Raw genomic sequence first — 14,176 nt, 5'->3', positions numbered from 1 at the left:
TAGTCTGGAATTACTGAATAAGCGGAGAGCCAAAGTCTGTCTAGAAAAGAGGGATTTGCCTGCCTAAGCGCACCTTTGTTATTCAAAAGATTTGTTCAGAGCACAGAACTCAAATAGTTCTGTGGTTCAGCTTCAGAGGTGTATTTTAGATTGTAGCGACCACCACACAATCGAAGAGGGCGTTTCCTAAAACCGGCCCTTGATTGTGTCGGTGATTTCTTTCAAGAAATTGAATGTTTTCAAGAAACATTATTTTCCATTTATCACACTCGGGGAGTTTTCCTTGCTTGTTACTTACCAGGAGTTTGCCCATGTGCAAGGTCAATATCTTGTGCCAAGGAGGGGCTCAAATCTTTTTCATGTAGAAAGCTATAGCAATCCAAGGTCATATTTGATTTCCACAAAAACGATATTTTTGTCCATATGTATATTAACTGTATGCATATTATGTGCATTACTGTATTGTGGACTACTCTGTGTGTTTAAATCGAGTGTGTCAAACGATGGATAATTGAAATACCAAGTTGATATCAATTTCATTGAATTATGGAGTGTGTAAAATAAAATTCATGGACTTATTAATTAGGGAGTCGGTGACTCGTCATGCAGTTGACCATTTTCGTAATGTTACCAAATCTAACGCATGTATTTGTGAACTGCCTGGATACGAATTATTTGTATTCACCTGCTATGAATACTATTGTATTTCAATAGTGAAAATGCGAACCGCATACATTTGTTGTTGCCAGGTAGGACACACATTATTGCTAGCCCTACCTAACCAAACGTAATACATGTATATATGCATTTTTGTACTCTGAACTATTGAAATACAATTATTCATTAGAAGTGAATGAAATATTTGTATTGAGGCACTTCACAAAGACGTATGCATTCAATTTGGTTACATTAAGAAAAGGGTCTGTTGGTACAAAAAGGCAAGTTATTAGGGACTTTTAGATTCGCACGAAGACAATGGGGATTGCTACGATCGACGTCCTTTTAATGCACTGTCTTGAATGGACGTCACATGTATCAGTCCACCGTCCACGCAAATCTAAAAGTCCCTAATAACATCGTCCTGAGGCGAGTTGCATGGCTCGTTCGGTATTAAAGCCTCTGCCTGTCGAACCAAAGATCAGCCGCGTAGCTCGGATTTTATTTTAGGGGGCGAAGCATTTTAGGGGGTGGGTGCTAGGAGGAAGGAGTTGGGGCGTGTGTGCAGGGAGGGGGAGTTTCCTCCTCCCGCACGAAGCGGGAAGCTTTGACGTTTCATAAAATTATTTGAGAAAGAAGAAGGACGATTCATTGTACCAGTCTAGACTCTCAATCATTGTCTTAATTTTCACCCCAACAAAATTTGATTCATTGTTATACAAGATTTTGCTTTTATTTGAGCGTTGTGCGTTGAGAGTATAGTGGTAGATTTCAAACATTACATGAAAGTGAATGAGATTCTGAATCATCGCATGTGCATCACCCACTCTCCTCTTGTAGCCACGTTTTATCAATGCATAACCTTGCTTGCGGTAGCCAGCGGAGCTAAGAGGATGGGTCCATATTTCTAACAAACACGGTTTACATATAGCGCCAAAGTGGTGGTGGTTGTATATATTACCTGACTGCTAAGAAAGCATAAATAAATGCTTGTAAGTAAGCAACCAGACGGCCGACGGCTTTAAGTCCTTTCCGAGGGACCTGGTAATGAGGAGTAATGCCTTACCAAAGGGCACTAGCGTATCGACTTGGTTTCGAACCCGGGTCATCGAATTACGAGACCACTGCTCTACCGACTGAGCTATCGCGCCTCCTCAAAGTCTTGACGTGAATCATTGGCCAACACCGAAAAATTGCTAAAACAAGTGACCATCATTGATAGTCGTCTTTCGGTAGAGAATATCAGCTACATCATTGAAATACAGCATATGATTGGCCAGAAGTAATATTGCCTGGACGAGTCTTGCCCTGTGTATCAGGCACACACTAAGAATACATAAGTAGGAAGTAGAAAAACCCGACCCGCTGTATACAAAATATCCGTAGAGCTCGATAGTCTTACGATTGTGAAGGTACGCACGATATGTTATGTCGAGCTGGACGAAAGGTGAACTGCATGGGCTGATGGCTATATAATTCAAAGCTCGTTTCACAATAAAATTTGTAAATAAAGGATAATGAATGATGCATATCTCTTGTTTCTTTTAGAATCTTTTTAACACAGTCTTTGTCATGTTTCTTTGTCTACTCCTTTTTCTTCCTACGTCCTCTTACTTTTTTCTCTTCTTCCTCTCTCTCTCTCTCTCTTTTGGGGCCAGCGCTTTTTTTTTTTTTTTTTTTTTTTTTTTTTTTTTGTGTTTTTTGTTGTTGGGGGGGGGGGGGGCGACCGCCCCCTTTTGCTAAGGACCTGCCAAAAATCGTGGGTACGATGAAGTGTAAGGTATGTTTTATAATGGTTTGTCTCGTCAAAATCATAATAAGCCTATAACCTATGAAAGGCGTATCTTATGGAAAATAAATCTTTTCCATATTTATCATGCTTGTCTTAAAAACGTTTAGGTTTTGTTGAGTACTTTTTTATTTCTATTATTATCTTATTATGATTAACAGCACCAATTTCATTAAAAGCGCATATTTGTATTGCTTATGTTTTTCGGCAGATGCAATAATTTAAGAATAAATATCAGTACTCGTTATAAATGTTTGTTATTATGTTCCTTTTGATAGAAATGTGAGATTGCGCGAAACCAATTCTCTCTGAAAAGTTCTTTGATTTTGTTATTCCTTTCCTTTCGAATTTTAAGATAGTGAGGTATCCTTAAGGGAGCTCCCTGTCTGCACCCGAGAGACATAGGAAACTTTTTTCCGAGAAACCTTCCTATCCTGTTTAATATTTACGATAAAGACCGTTTCTCAGTTTATTCGAACAGCGTTTCTCAGCCTATCCAAACAGCGTTTGAACCGTCGATACCTTAAAGATAAAGTTGAGTTCTGGTCATGTGGTGCATTGTGAAAGAAACGATGTGAAATCTATCAGAAAAGGTTGATCTAGTATATAAGTATTCGTGTGTATTGTAAGGTTCTGAAATCATCAAAATGATAAGAAATTTGGCCAAATCCTGGCAAAGTTACAAGCACTGTACACAGAATGATGTATATGGGACTACACGAGCACATGGCGAAAAAAACCTACCCCCCGATTTTTACGATGTTTTATGTCATATTTAGAATATAAAGGCATTTGAACAGCCATGCTTTTCAGGGAACATGTTTAATCTGATGTTCTTCCACCCTTGAATAATAACAATGATAACGCTCACAAATTATTTTTCACCTCTTCCCAGAACTCAACCTTCTCTTTAATGGTTGAAATTAACAAATGAAATGAACAAGAGATATTGTATACTTGTATCTGGTCTTTATTCTCTCTCTGGCAAACACACACAGATACTACTAGCTCTACACACACAAGCATTTTCCCACGGACTCCTACAAAAGGCTGATTCAATCTCAGATTATAGGACTCAATTTAAAATGTTATTCATTTCAGTTTGTTAAGACTAGTACCACTAATCAATACTTGTGGAGGCCATTTTACAATTAAGTACTCTCAAATTAGATACGTAAAAACTAGTTTTATTTAATTCTAAATCTGTTTCTATTTTGATTATTTCAGTTTAAACGACTAAAATGTCTAGCTCTTAAATTCTATTAAAACGACTGATGTGGAAGACTAGTCGACGCACCCTTTCGGCAACACGGGGGGGGGGGGGGGCTTTGGACGGATGGTCGCGTTCCCGTCAACGCGACGCGACACTCCCAACGTACCCTCTCGGCATAAGCCGAGCTAAAATCAACTACATAAACTATCTATTTGTGTTTTTATATATCAATTATTGAATGATAAATCGCCGCAGTCTCTAATTCGGTATTGCTGTTTCAAAGAGCACAAATATGAGACTAGACAAAGAAAAAGTAAGAAGTTGAGTGTGCTTAAGTAAGGACAACGCAGATGTGTCACAATTTGACTGATCAAATATGAACTTACAGGCCCGAATTCACAAAGCAAGGTTTGAGCTCAGACCAAGGTTTGAGCTCAAACCTCCTTTTGTTTCGCCAAACCTCCTTTTGTTATTTACAAACCTGGTTTGTAAAGAACAAAGGGAGGTTTGGCGAAACAAAAGGAGGTTTGAGCTCAAACCTTGGTCTGAGCTCAAACCTTGCTTTGTGAATTCGGGCCATATTATTTGATGGAGAAATTTGTAAACAAATGCTTTTCAGTTCATGTACCACAAAAGCTCTTTGTGGCCACAAACAATGGTATTGAGACGCTTCCTAACACACCTTTGAGTCTTTGGGGGGCGCGGATTGAATCGCATGAACAGACATGACACACTTAGGCCTACAAGTTCATGCCCCGAAGGTGTTTTTTTTTTTACCCGTGTTCTTTACTCGTTTCAATTCTTCTCGTCCTTTAGGAGTATCCATTAAAATAAAATGGCGAACTGTGAAGGGTTTAGGAATAGAGCAGCCTTAAAACTGGTCCTAGCTCTCTTTCTTCAAACATGTTACGTTTTGGGGACGGTAAAGTCCATCGGCGTATATCTACCCGAGCTGAAAGTAGGTCTAGGACTAACATCAACCGATATTGGACTAGATTTGGGTTTGTTCAGTGCCTTCGCATTTGGCTCAGGTAAGCCGGCCGCACAGAAACGGTTTTAGTAGCAGGTTTGTTAGCGCTAACAAGTCACTAACAAATCAACCACCAACAACACGGGTAAAATGACCGCACCAGGCACGTAGCCAGAGTTTGATGTTTGGGGTGGGGGGGGGGGGGGGCACATACATGTAATCGATCGAGGTAAAAAAAGGGGGGTCTAAAAAAGTTCAACCGATCCTGGAAAAAAATTGGGGGGCCGGGGGGGGGGGCACGTGCCCCCCCCCCCCCCCGCTTCGAATTGCGCAAGTACATGCATTGCTATGGAAGGGTTGGTGTCAAAATTCACTTGAAAATGTTTCTTTCGAGGCCTTTTCCGACGCGAAATCTTAAAATTATTTTCTCATATTCTGGAAAATACAAGAAAAAAATATCGACAATAGAATACCGTTCGCGCCAGCCTTGTATTTTGCAGCATTGCAAAGTTACACCAATATCTTTGACAAAAGAACGGTTTTTGAAGCCTGTGCCCATTGGTTTTAATACATGCGCGCGAGCATGCGTTCGAGACTTGCCAAAAGACACCACTTTTCAATATGTTTAATAGGGTTTTTGTCAGCGGGTATCCTATTGGCTAAAACGGTGTCACGTGGCGTTGTTCAGTATAACATAACATATGTACCTCTTAATTCAGATTGAGTTCCTCGTGCGAATTCTTTGTCGGTTAATATATTGTGTTTTTGATGCACACCGGAGCATGCAATATTTCCATATCAATTGTTCACTAAAGTATGGATGAACATATAATTCAGAGGTATACAAAACATTTCTAGTTATTATAAGGATTGTTCATATAATTTAGCGCTGTAAAGTGCCGCCAAAAATCGCTGTGGTTCTTTTTACGTGTACATTAATGACAACTTACTGCGCGCTAGAAAGGAATTGTGCTTATACACTGAGCCCTTTGTCATAAGATACAGAAATGCGAAGCGTACACTGTGAAAAGGTTGGGCAATATTTTTCCAACACTTTGCCCAAGATTGTGCCAATAGTCAACCCAACCATCTATTGGGCAATATTTTGCCCAGTGGTATTGGTAAACGTAAGTACCCTACGTCACATGTGCATTATTGTTTCGTATTTTGACCTAGAGATTTGGGCAAAGATATGACCCTTCAACTGCCCGAATACGGTAGCCCACTTGTTGGGAAAATCTTGACCAGCTGTTGGGCAAAATACGAAACAATTATTATGCATGTGTGAAGTTGGGTCCTTATTATTGCCCAACGTTTTCACAGTGTATTGCACTTCATGTCATCATTTTTTTTGTTTACACATAAAAGATGAAAAAACCTCTGCAGGCCAGCTTGCCTCGTCGTATCTGGGCCCCGTTGCTCAAAACTTACTATTGATGGTAACTTTGCAATCAGTGGTAACTATACCATGAAAACCTTGAGTTTGATTGGCTGTTGAGCCCTGTTACCACGGTAGTTGCCACTGATGGCAAAGTTACCAACAATGGTAAGTTTTATGCAGAACAAGCTATGTGTATTCACTCTGCAGGTCCAATTGTAGCGTTCCTCTACCAAAGGCTCCATGGAGGATACAGAAGGCTCCTGGTGATGACGGGGGCATTCCTAGCCCCAGGTGGGCTCATCCTGGGATACCTGGTGACCAACAATGCCCAGTTAGCTTCCTGTCTAATAGCTAGCGGTACTGTTTCCATTTTCCACTATGACTTCTTAAAGGCGTCGTTTTAATGTTAAATCTGAGATGCACGGCCCTATACGTGTTATCAATGTCTGTGATGTGGTGTAATTATTGGAAGCCCTACACAAATTTCGCTTCAAAATGATCAATAAGGAAGTGCCTCAAAAACGTAAAAAACTTTTAGTGACCGGTTTTACCATACTCGTTTTCCCCAATAGACTGAAGTGTTATGAAAACCGTTAGGAAAATGCAAAATTTGATTTCGATTTCCAATCATAAATATCTTGATAATCAGACAGGCGATCGGCGTGTAAAAGTCATGGGGTTCCTGACTGACCGAAAGGTTTGCATCAAGAGCTAAATCCAGGATTTTGTTTCAGAATCTGAGACAAAGTTACCCAATCCCTTTAACAAATCAATATAACAACAAAACAAAAAAACAACAACGACATCGATGATAATGATCAAAATTATTCTAAAGGGTCGTTCATGTATATGACGCGGTAAGCCGGGGCTTAAATATGTATAGATGAATGGCGACTGCGCCCAATGATCGAAGGTCATACTCGCAGGATATACAAATTCAGTGAAGCCTACTACACTGAACGTCATCGGAGTGTACCGGCGTGTTGGCTCAGTCAGTAGAGCGTCCGCCACACAACCGGGAGGTCGTGGGTTCGAACCCCGGCCGCGTCATACCAAAAGACGTTAAAAGATGGGAGTTGTTGCTACCTTGTTTGGCGTTCAACGATAAGGGATAGAGCAACGTCGATCTGGCGCTGCTCAGTGGCTGCCGGGCTCACGATCAATTGGGCAAAAAGAATTTCCGTTTCGGTTTAATAAAATTTGGAGTGGACTATTATTAGGCTATTATTATTATTATTATTATTATTATTATCAGGAAAACAGAAGTATAGCCACACACCAAAAACGCCTCGCTTCAATTCTGAACGAGGCCTTAGTAATAATATTAATAACTTGTAATTGTAACCATAAGATAATGATTAGGATGATAAACGTATAGCTGGCATACGAAGTCGAGTCCCAGTGAATAAAGACCCGTAACAATGCTGTCGGTAAAGTATCAAACAAGAAAAGCATACCACATAGGACAGAGAGATATTCGAGGACGTTATATTTATGATGCGAAGAATATTCATTATCTATATAAGGCTTCCAAGTGGTACAATAAATCAGTGCATTCAATTTCTTTAGCGCAGTACCCGGATGACCAACCAATATTGTTTTCGTATTGGTCAGTCATCCGGGAACGTCAACTATTGCTATCGATATCATATCGATATCACACGAAAACAAAGCCATATTTACCGAGGTCAGTCAAATGTTGTTATTTCGCTAGTCAGCCTGATAAAGATAATAATAATAATATTATATGACTTTGTTTTCGTGTGATACAATATATATTGCTCTCGCTAAGACAATATTAGACTCGTCTCCGACTCGTCCAATATTGTCATAGCTCGAGCAATATGTTCTTGTATCACACTCAAAGCCATCCAATATTATAACAAATATTTGGATGTCATTTATATTTTCCTGCAGGTCTCGGTTACAACATCCTCTCAATCTCAGTCGTGATCACTCTGAGTAACGAAAGTGGTGATGCCTTTATCATCTTCTACGGCATAGGCAAATCTGGTTATGCCTTCGGAATGACCTTCGTGCCTCTGTTGGCAGATTACCTGATGGACATCTACGACTGGAGAGGGTCTTTGCTGATAATCGGAGGCATCATGACTCATCTTATCCCTTTGATGATGATAGTTGATATCAATACAGCTAGACATTGTATACAGGATGCACCTGGAAGCAGCAACAGCGGTGCTGAAAACCCTGATGAATCCCCGGATGCGACCGACGAAGAATCTAGTGCAAGATTAGTGGAGAGAGCATCGATTCGGCAGCAGGATGAGGTAACCATCAATGGTTTCTGTGACCAAAGGCCACCTGGATATGGCGACAACAGCACTGGAAAAGATAATGGCCACATGGATGAAGTCTACGAAGAAACAACTAATGATGAGATCGGATTGACGAAGATACCGTCCGTTAGTTCATGGCATCTAGACATGAGGATGAACTGTTCTGAATTGTGTGGCTGTGCTATTCGTATCTTACAGAACTCTGTCTACAATCGTGATCGCTGGTTAGTTCTTCTGATGTTTGCCTCATTAGTGTATGCCATGGGTAGCGGCAGCTGGTACGCATTCTTGATCCCTCGCGCGGTTGGCCGAGGTATCGAGACAAGAAGAGCACTTTTCCTCGCTTACTCTTCGGCGGCCGCAGCCTTCATTACCCGCTGTTTTGGAGGCTTACTCGTTTACAAGAAAATCTTTTCAGCCCAACGATTGTTTTCTTTCCTGACCTTACTCAACGTGGCATCGCTCCTTGTCGACATCTTTGTCCCAAATGTTGCTGTCATGATCGTTACGTCATTTATATCGTCTCTGTCGATTTCCTTTCGAAACACTTTGGCCTTAGTGATCTGCAAGGAAAGAGCTCTTCATGCAGAGTTTCCTTTGATCCTTGCCTCGGTGGACATCGTCTCTGGACTCGGAGTCCTATTTGGAGAATGGTTATCAGGTGCGTCTTGTAAAATTCCCTAAGAATAGGGAATAGTTATCTCAATCATGTCCTTGGAAAAAAATTGAAAAGTAGTCATGTATTAACACAGTGAAAGAAACTAGAAGCTATTAGGGGGAGTTGGTCATGTATTACATAAGAAATTATGTGAGCTGTGGAGTTTTTGTTAGATCAAAATGAAAAGAAATAGTCATTGTATGTTACTGCACACAGGGATGGGTATGTGGGACCGTATCGGGACAGTTAACTTCTGGTCAATCCCCCCCCCCCCGTAAAATTACCTTCAAAGACAACCGTCCCGACGACCATTACCACACCACCATCCTCACCCCCACCCCCGCCTCCCCGGGAAATTACCCCCCTGTTTATTAATAGGGAAGTCCACCCTGATAATTAAGTGGTTTTAATTTTTTTCGGGGGTAATTGTCCTCATGGGTGGTTGTCCTTGAAGGCTAATTTTTCGGGGGTTTATTATCCTGTTGGTAATTAGTCGGGGGTGATTGTCCAGGGGGTAATTATCCTAGAACCTCACTTGGAGGGATACTATTTTTTTTTAATGAAATTTTGTTAATTTAATTAACGAAATCCAATCCCGTCTACAACTTTTTACCGACAGAGCTTATTTTTTCTCAAATGTGCTTGATACCCCCCCCCCCCCCCCCCCGCGCCCACAAACACATAAAATCGAATTTAAGAAAGGGTTTTTTTTTTGTTGTTGTTTTTTCCAGGTTTCGTTGCTGACGTGTATGGTAGCTTCAATGCGTCGTTTATGTTCATCGCCGCAGTCGACGGGCTTGTGTTCTGTCTTATGGTACCACCAATGATTGCCGGGAATATACCAGCTCGTAGTTAGCTTTGGTACACAATGAAAGACCACCGAATTTCCACGGATCTTTTACACATGGAGACATCCCACCTTGTGCACGAAGTTCATGAAGATTTTTCGTTTGCCTTTTTGTGAAGAATACTTCCACTTGTGTATGATAGAGAAATAGAGAATGTTCCGTCGGTAAATAAATGATCATTATGATTACATAGTTTTCAGTAGTACGTATATAATACTTGTCTCGATGTTTTTTTTTTTTTTTTTTCAAAATTGGTACCTTTATCTGCATGCCTTTGCACAAGCAGTATCTCCGAAGTGGCTCATTAAATGGATAAGAGTGATAGAATGGAGAGAGATAATCCGAAAGATGTGGTAGGGAAGGGGGAGACGTAACCCCACGTTTTGAAAAGTGGGACAAAATTATCAAAGGCACCCCTACACTAGTCCAGAATCTGCACGGTCCTTTATAATTTCCCTACACTTGATTCAAGCCGTCGAAGATGGCGTTATCAACAAACTCATAATTATGCTCACCAGCCCAGCTTTAATTTAATGATCACGCCATCATCGGCTGGTAGCAAGTAAGTAGGGAGAGGTTAGCGTTGGTGTGGGTGGAGATCAAAATTAAATAGGCCAGATTCTGGACTACCCCTATGCACGCACGCGATTTTGTTTTATTGCCAAAGCACTTTTAGGTAATAAAGCGCCATAAACATCCTATGAACTTGTTTATTTATAGGATAAAGGAGTGCATGGAATTCAAGCGCTCGCTTACACTGCAGTTCTTCTGCATCTGCTATATGTCAATCGTTCCCAACATTTCGTTTCATAACTTGTGTGTTTCTTTGTAATTTGAAAAATATATTACAGCTATTAACAAAATGTTTATATTTCTACTGATTATTATTGTATGGAAAAAAAAAGAGATAAATAAATCAAATCAAATTTGTCTATATTTTCTTATTCTTCGTATGTTGTTTTAAGTTGATATTTGTGGGCGTTTGCGTCTTACTCCAAGCCCTAGACGGGGGGGGGGGGTCTACCGTCTGCGCAGCGCATAAGCGCAGCTTTTCACGCACATCTACAATCGGTTAGTCTGTGTTTTGGACAGATTTCAACTGATCTGTATGATGCACTATTTCTTATGGTAAATATAGTTTCTCTGGTTTGAAAACCAAATTTGTGTAGGCCTATATCAATGTTATTCAACATCTCATACATGGTTTATAAGCCCCCGTTCACAGTTGTGATAGTGACAGTTTAAAAAATACTTATTGAACGAGCGGTATTTTTTGATATTTTTTTTTCAATATCAAAATAACGTAGCCTTCTATTGCTTCTAAATTGCATTAAACCTTTTGACGAAATAGTTAGCATAATTATGGCTGAATTAACATATGACGCGGTTTGAAATCGTTTTTTATCATGTTTTTGAAGAAAAAAGCGGGGGAAGTCTTTATTGTACACACTTTCGAGAAAAAAAAAAAAAAAAAAACTATTGGCTCAGTGAATATGCGTAAGTCCTTGTTGCCATTAATTTAATTACACGTAACACAACATTGCAGCTTTTCTGCGGCCGCGGTTAACCGCGTCATATCTGGAAAAAGCCATAAGCCATAAGGGCGTCAAAATAAAAAAGCCGCAACTAATCTGGAAACGATGAGTGTTTGTTAATTTCGTTTTAAAAACGCATTTAGGGTACCTTTTTCGACTAGAGATTTCACTGAGATAACCTTTGACAGGGGTTAATATTTAAGGAGTCAAGTCTTGTTGAGGGGTTATAAACAAGAATCGAGTACAAATGCGAAACTGAGGTAAAGGTTGGTCAATGGAAAGGTGGGGGGGGGGGGAGTAGACAAAAAAAATATGTGGTCACGCGTACGTACGTGTGCTCAATATAGGCCTATTCTGACCGCCCCCCCCCCCCCCCCCGGGAAAAATGTTACGCGCGAGACAAATGGGTGTAATAAATGCGCGCCCTTGCCATTTAAAAGCGCGCGCTAGTTCTCCTTCCTACAAAACTAATTTTTGGTAAAATCATGGACGTGGTCTTTTGCATCTATCCCATCGTAACGCTGAATCTTTGCTTTTTAGCTGCAAGTGATGCTTTATTTTGTAGCTTTTGGGTCAATTCTTTGTAGTTTTGCGCTTCTTTTCGTGTTGCCGATATCTGGCTTGCACGTACTGGGAGAGCTTCAAGACGGGCAGACAGCACATCAAAATGAAACTACAGAGAACAAATGGCAGTGCTACAAAGATCAGTTTGCTCACGGTAAATCGTGTGTTGTGGATGATGACGATGATGGTGGTGGTGGTGATGATGATGATGCTGATGATAATTCTACTTCTACGACGATACTCAGCAGGATCCATAAGTCAGGAAGTAGGGCTGAGGAATAAACTATCTAGTTCTTGGTCTAGATGCTGGGTGGAAGCGCTCCCTTCAAGCCCTTCAGTGAAGTAGCGTCAAGGATGATCTTCGAAAGTGCATTCCACGCAGTTACTGTCCGAGGGAAAAAATGAGTTCTGGTAGAGTTGGGTGCGGGATGAAGAGAATGATCATGATAATGATGAAGAGAATGTCGATGATGGTAATTATGATGAATAAGATGATGGAGTCGATGATAACGGTGGCGGTTCTGCTGCTGATGAAGATAAAGAAAAAGATGGGGATAATGATGAAGACGCAGATTAGGCATAGGGTCTATAGGGTAGGGTCACCCAGCTTCTAGACCAAGAACTAGATAGTTTATTCCTCAGCATTACATCCTGACTTATGGATCCTGCTGAGTATCGTCGTAGAAGTAGAAGTAGAAGTGGATCTAGATGATGAAGAGAATGATGACGATGGTTGGTGATGATGATACTGTTTAAGGTGATGGTGATATAATAAGGATAATTGTAATAACGGTGTGATTTTTTTTTTCTTTCAAGGGGGAAGATTTATAAAACAGTCCTCAAAGTCTCAAAAGGTTATCTATATAGATTATAGGCCTGTACTCTCTATAAAAAAAAATTGAATTTTCCCTCTTTTATCACTTTCTTGGAAGTGACGTCAGGGATCACTTGTTTAGGAGTGAATATCGATCGATTTTTGAGTGCTCTCTAAGAAGAAAAGAGTGAATGTTCACTCTATTTTCATTACATATTCACTCTCCAGAGAAATGACATCAGTGATCACTCGATTTTTTTTTAGAGAGCATCTCTCCGTTTCCAACCCCCTCCCCTCTCTCTCTCTCTCTCTCTCTCTCTCTCTTTCACGTAACTTTCAAGAGTTCTAAGCTACCGTACGCCTTCAAGCTACGCCCCTATAGGCATATAAATAGATATAAGTCTTTTTTAATACATTTATTTGTTTATTACCCTTAGCAGCACCTGGTCACTCCGTGCAGGCACCATGTCTTCGTGTCATCTCTTCCTCAGCGGGAGCGGTTGCTATGGCAGGTGGAACCGGAATCCACCACGTTAGGATACAGGCCGATGCTGGGATGATGTCTCCAGCCAGCATTCAACTAAGATGGACGATTATCAAGGCAGCCATGCGGCAATGGGGGCGGGAAGATAGTTATCCGGTTAAGAAATGCAGGTACTTGAACATTATGTATATATCACGAGCTCACTAAAAACAGATTATCTAACCTCGTTCGCATTAACCACTGAGAGTAGTGGGGACAGAGTATGACCCGTCCTCCTTCTCTCTCTCTCTCCCGGTCAATCACTTGACACCTCGGACCAGGAAAAGAATCTGACTTTCTTAGATCCCTTATTTGAATTTATCCATGATCAATTATTATCTATGTTGTTGTTAGAAAAGAATAGACAATTATCCCATTTGTTTGGATTATGATAAACAAAATTTGAATTGAACTGAAATGTTTCCTTCCCGCTCCCACCTAATCAAAGTATTGTTGTGGCCACAGGCCTAAAAAAAACTCATGTCTAGCTCTAAGTTTCGAAAATCCGAGACAGTAACAAAGAACTGAAGAAACAGAAGAAAGGAAACGCTATAATTTTGGCATGTCTGACAAATAATGGGCGGAGAGAAAGGGCCTAACTTGGTTTCCACACGGGCAAATTATTTTTTGTTGACATTATTTCATCTGATATTTTGCAATTATTCATTAAATAAATTAGTAAATAAACTTTAACGCCAATTGAGTTTTTTTCTTCTGTATCTATAGGAACAAGACAAGTTGTGACGTACATGTGCCGTCAAATACATACCACCATGGTAACCCAGTTCTCATGGTTACTGGATCATATCAAAATACTCCTTGGATGAAAACCGTCATTCGTGTACCCCTTCAAGATCAAAGTAATCATGGTAATTCAAAAAAGTCAATATTCTTTGATAAATTATTGATCTTTTTTTTAATTTCTCC

The 14,176-nt window shown here is 40.4% G+C and overlaps 1 protein-coding gene across 1 annotated transcript; it reads left to right on the top strand.

Annotated features, from left to right (window-relative positions):
* The first annotated feature begins 4,411 nt into the window (after positions 1–4,411).
* On the top strand, positions 4,412–10,307 carry LOC764104 (monocarboxylate transporter 5-like). Its single transcript, XM_001200312.4, has 4 exons — positions 4,412–4,690; positions 6,218–6,367; positions 7,928–8,968; positions 9,697–10,307. The coding sequence occupies exons 1-4, from the start codon at positions 4,495–4,497 to the stop codon at positions 9,819–9,821; spliced, it is 1,512 nt and encodes a 503-aa protein (XP_001200312.2). The 5' UTR covers positions 4,412–4,494; the 3' UTR covers positions 9,822–10,307.
* The last annotated feature ends 3,869 nt before the right edge of the window (positions 10,308–14,176 follow it).

The sequence above is a fragment of the Strongylocentrotus purpuratus genome, unplaced genomic scaffold (assembly GCF_000002235.5).
Source record: "Strongylocentrotus purpuratus isolate Spur 01 unplaced genomic scaffold, Spur_5.0 spur5_scaffold_17, whole genome shotgun sequence".
NCBI lineage: Eukaryota > Metazoa > Echinodermata > Echinoidea > Camarodonta > Strongylocentrotidae > Strongylocentrotus > Strongylocentrotus purpuratus.
Note: the sequence above shows the minus strand (reverse complement) of the source record. Positions and strands in the feature narration are given on the sequence as shown.

Coding starts and splice junctions, on each gene's coding strand:
- LOC764104 (XM_001200312.4), top strand. CDS start 4,495: ATGGCGAACTGTGAAGGGTTTAGGAATAGAGCAGCCTTAAAACTGGTC. Junction 4,691..6,217: donor TGCCTTCGCATTTGGCTCAG/GTAAGCCGGCCG, acceptor TTCACTCTGCAG/GTCCAATTGTAGCGTTCCTC. Junction 8,969..9,696: donor ATTTGGAGAATGGTTATCAG/GTGCGTCTTGTA, acceptor TGTTTTTTCCAG/GTTTCGTTGCTGACGTGTAT.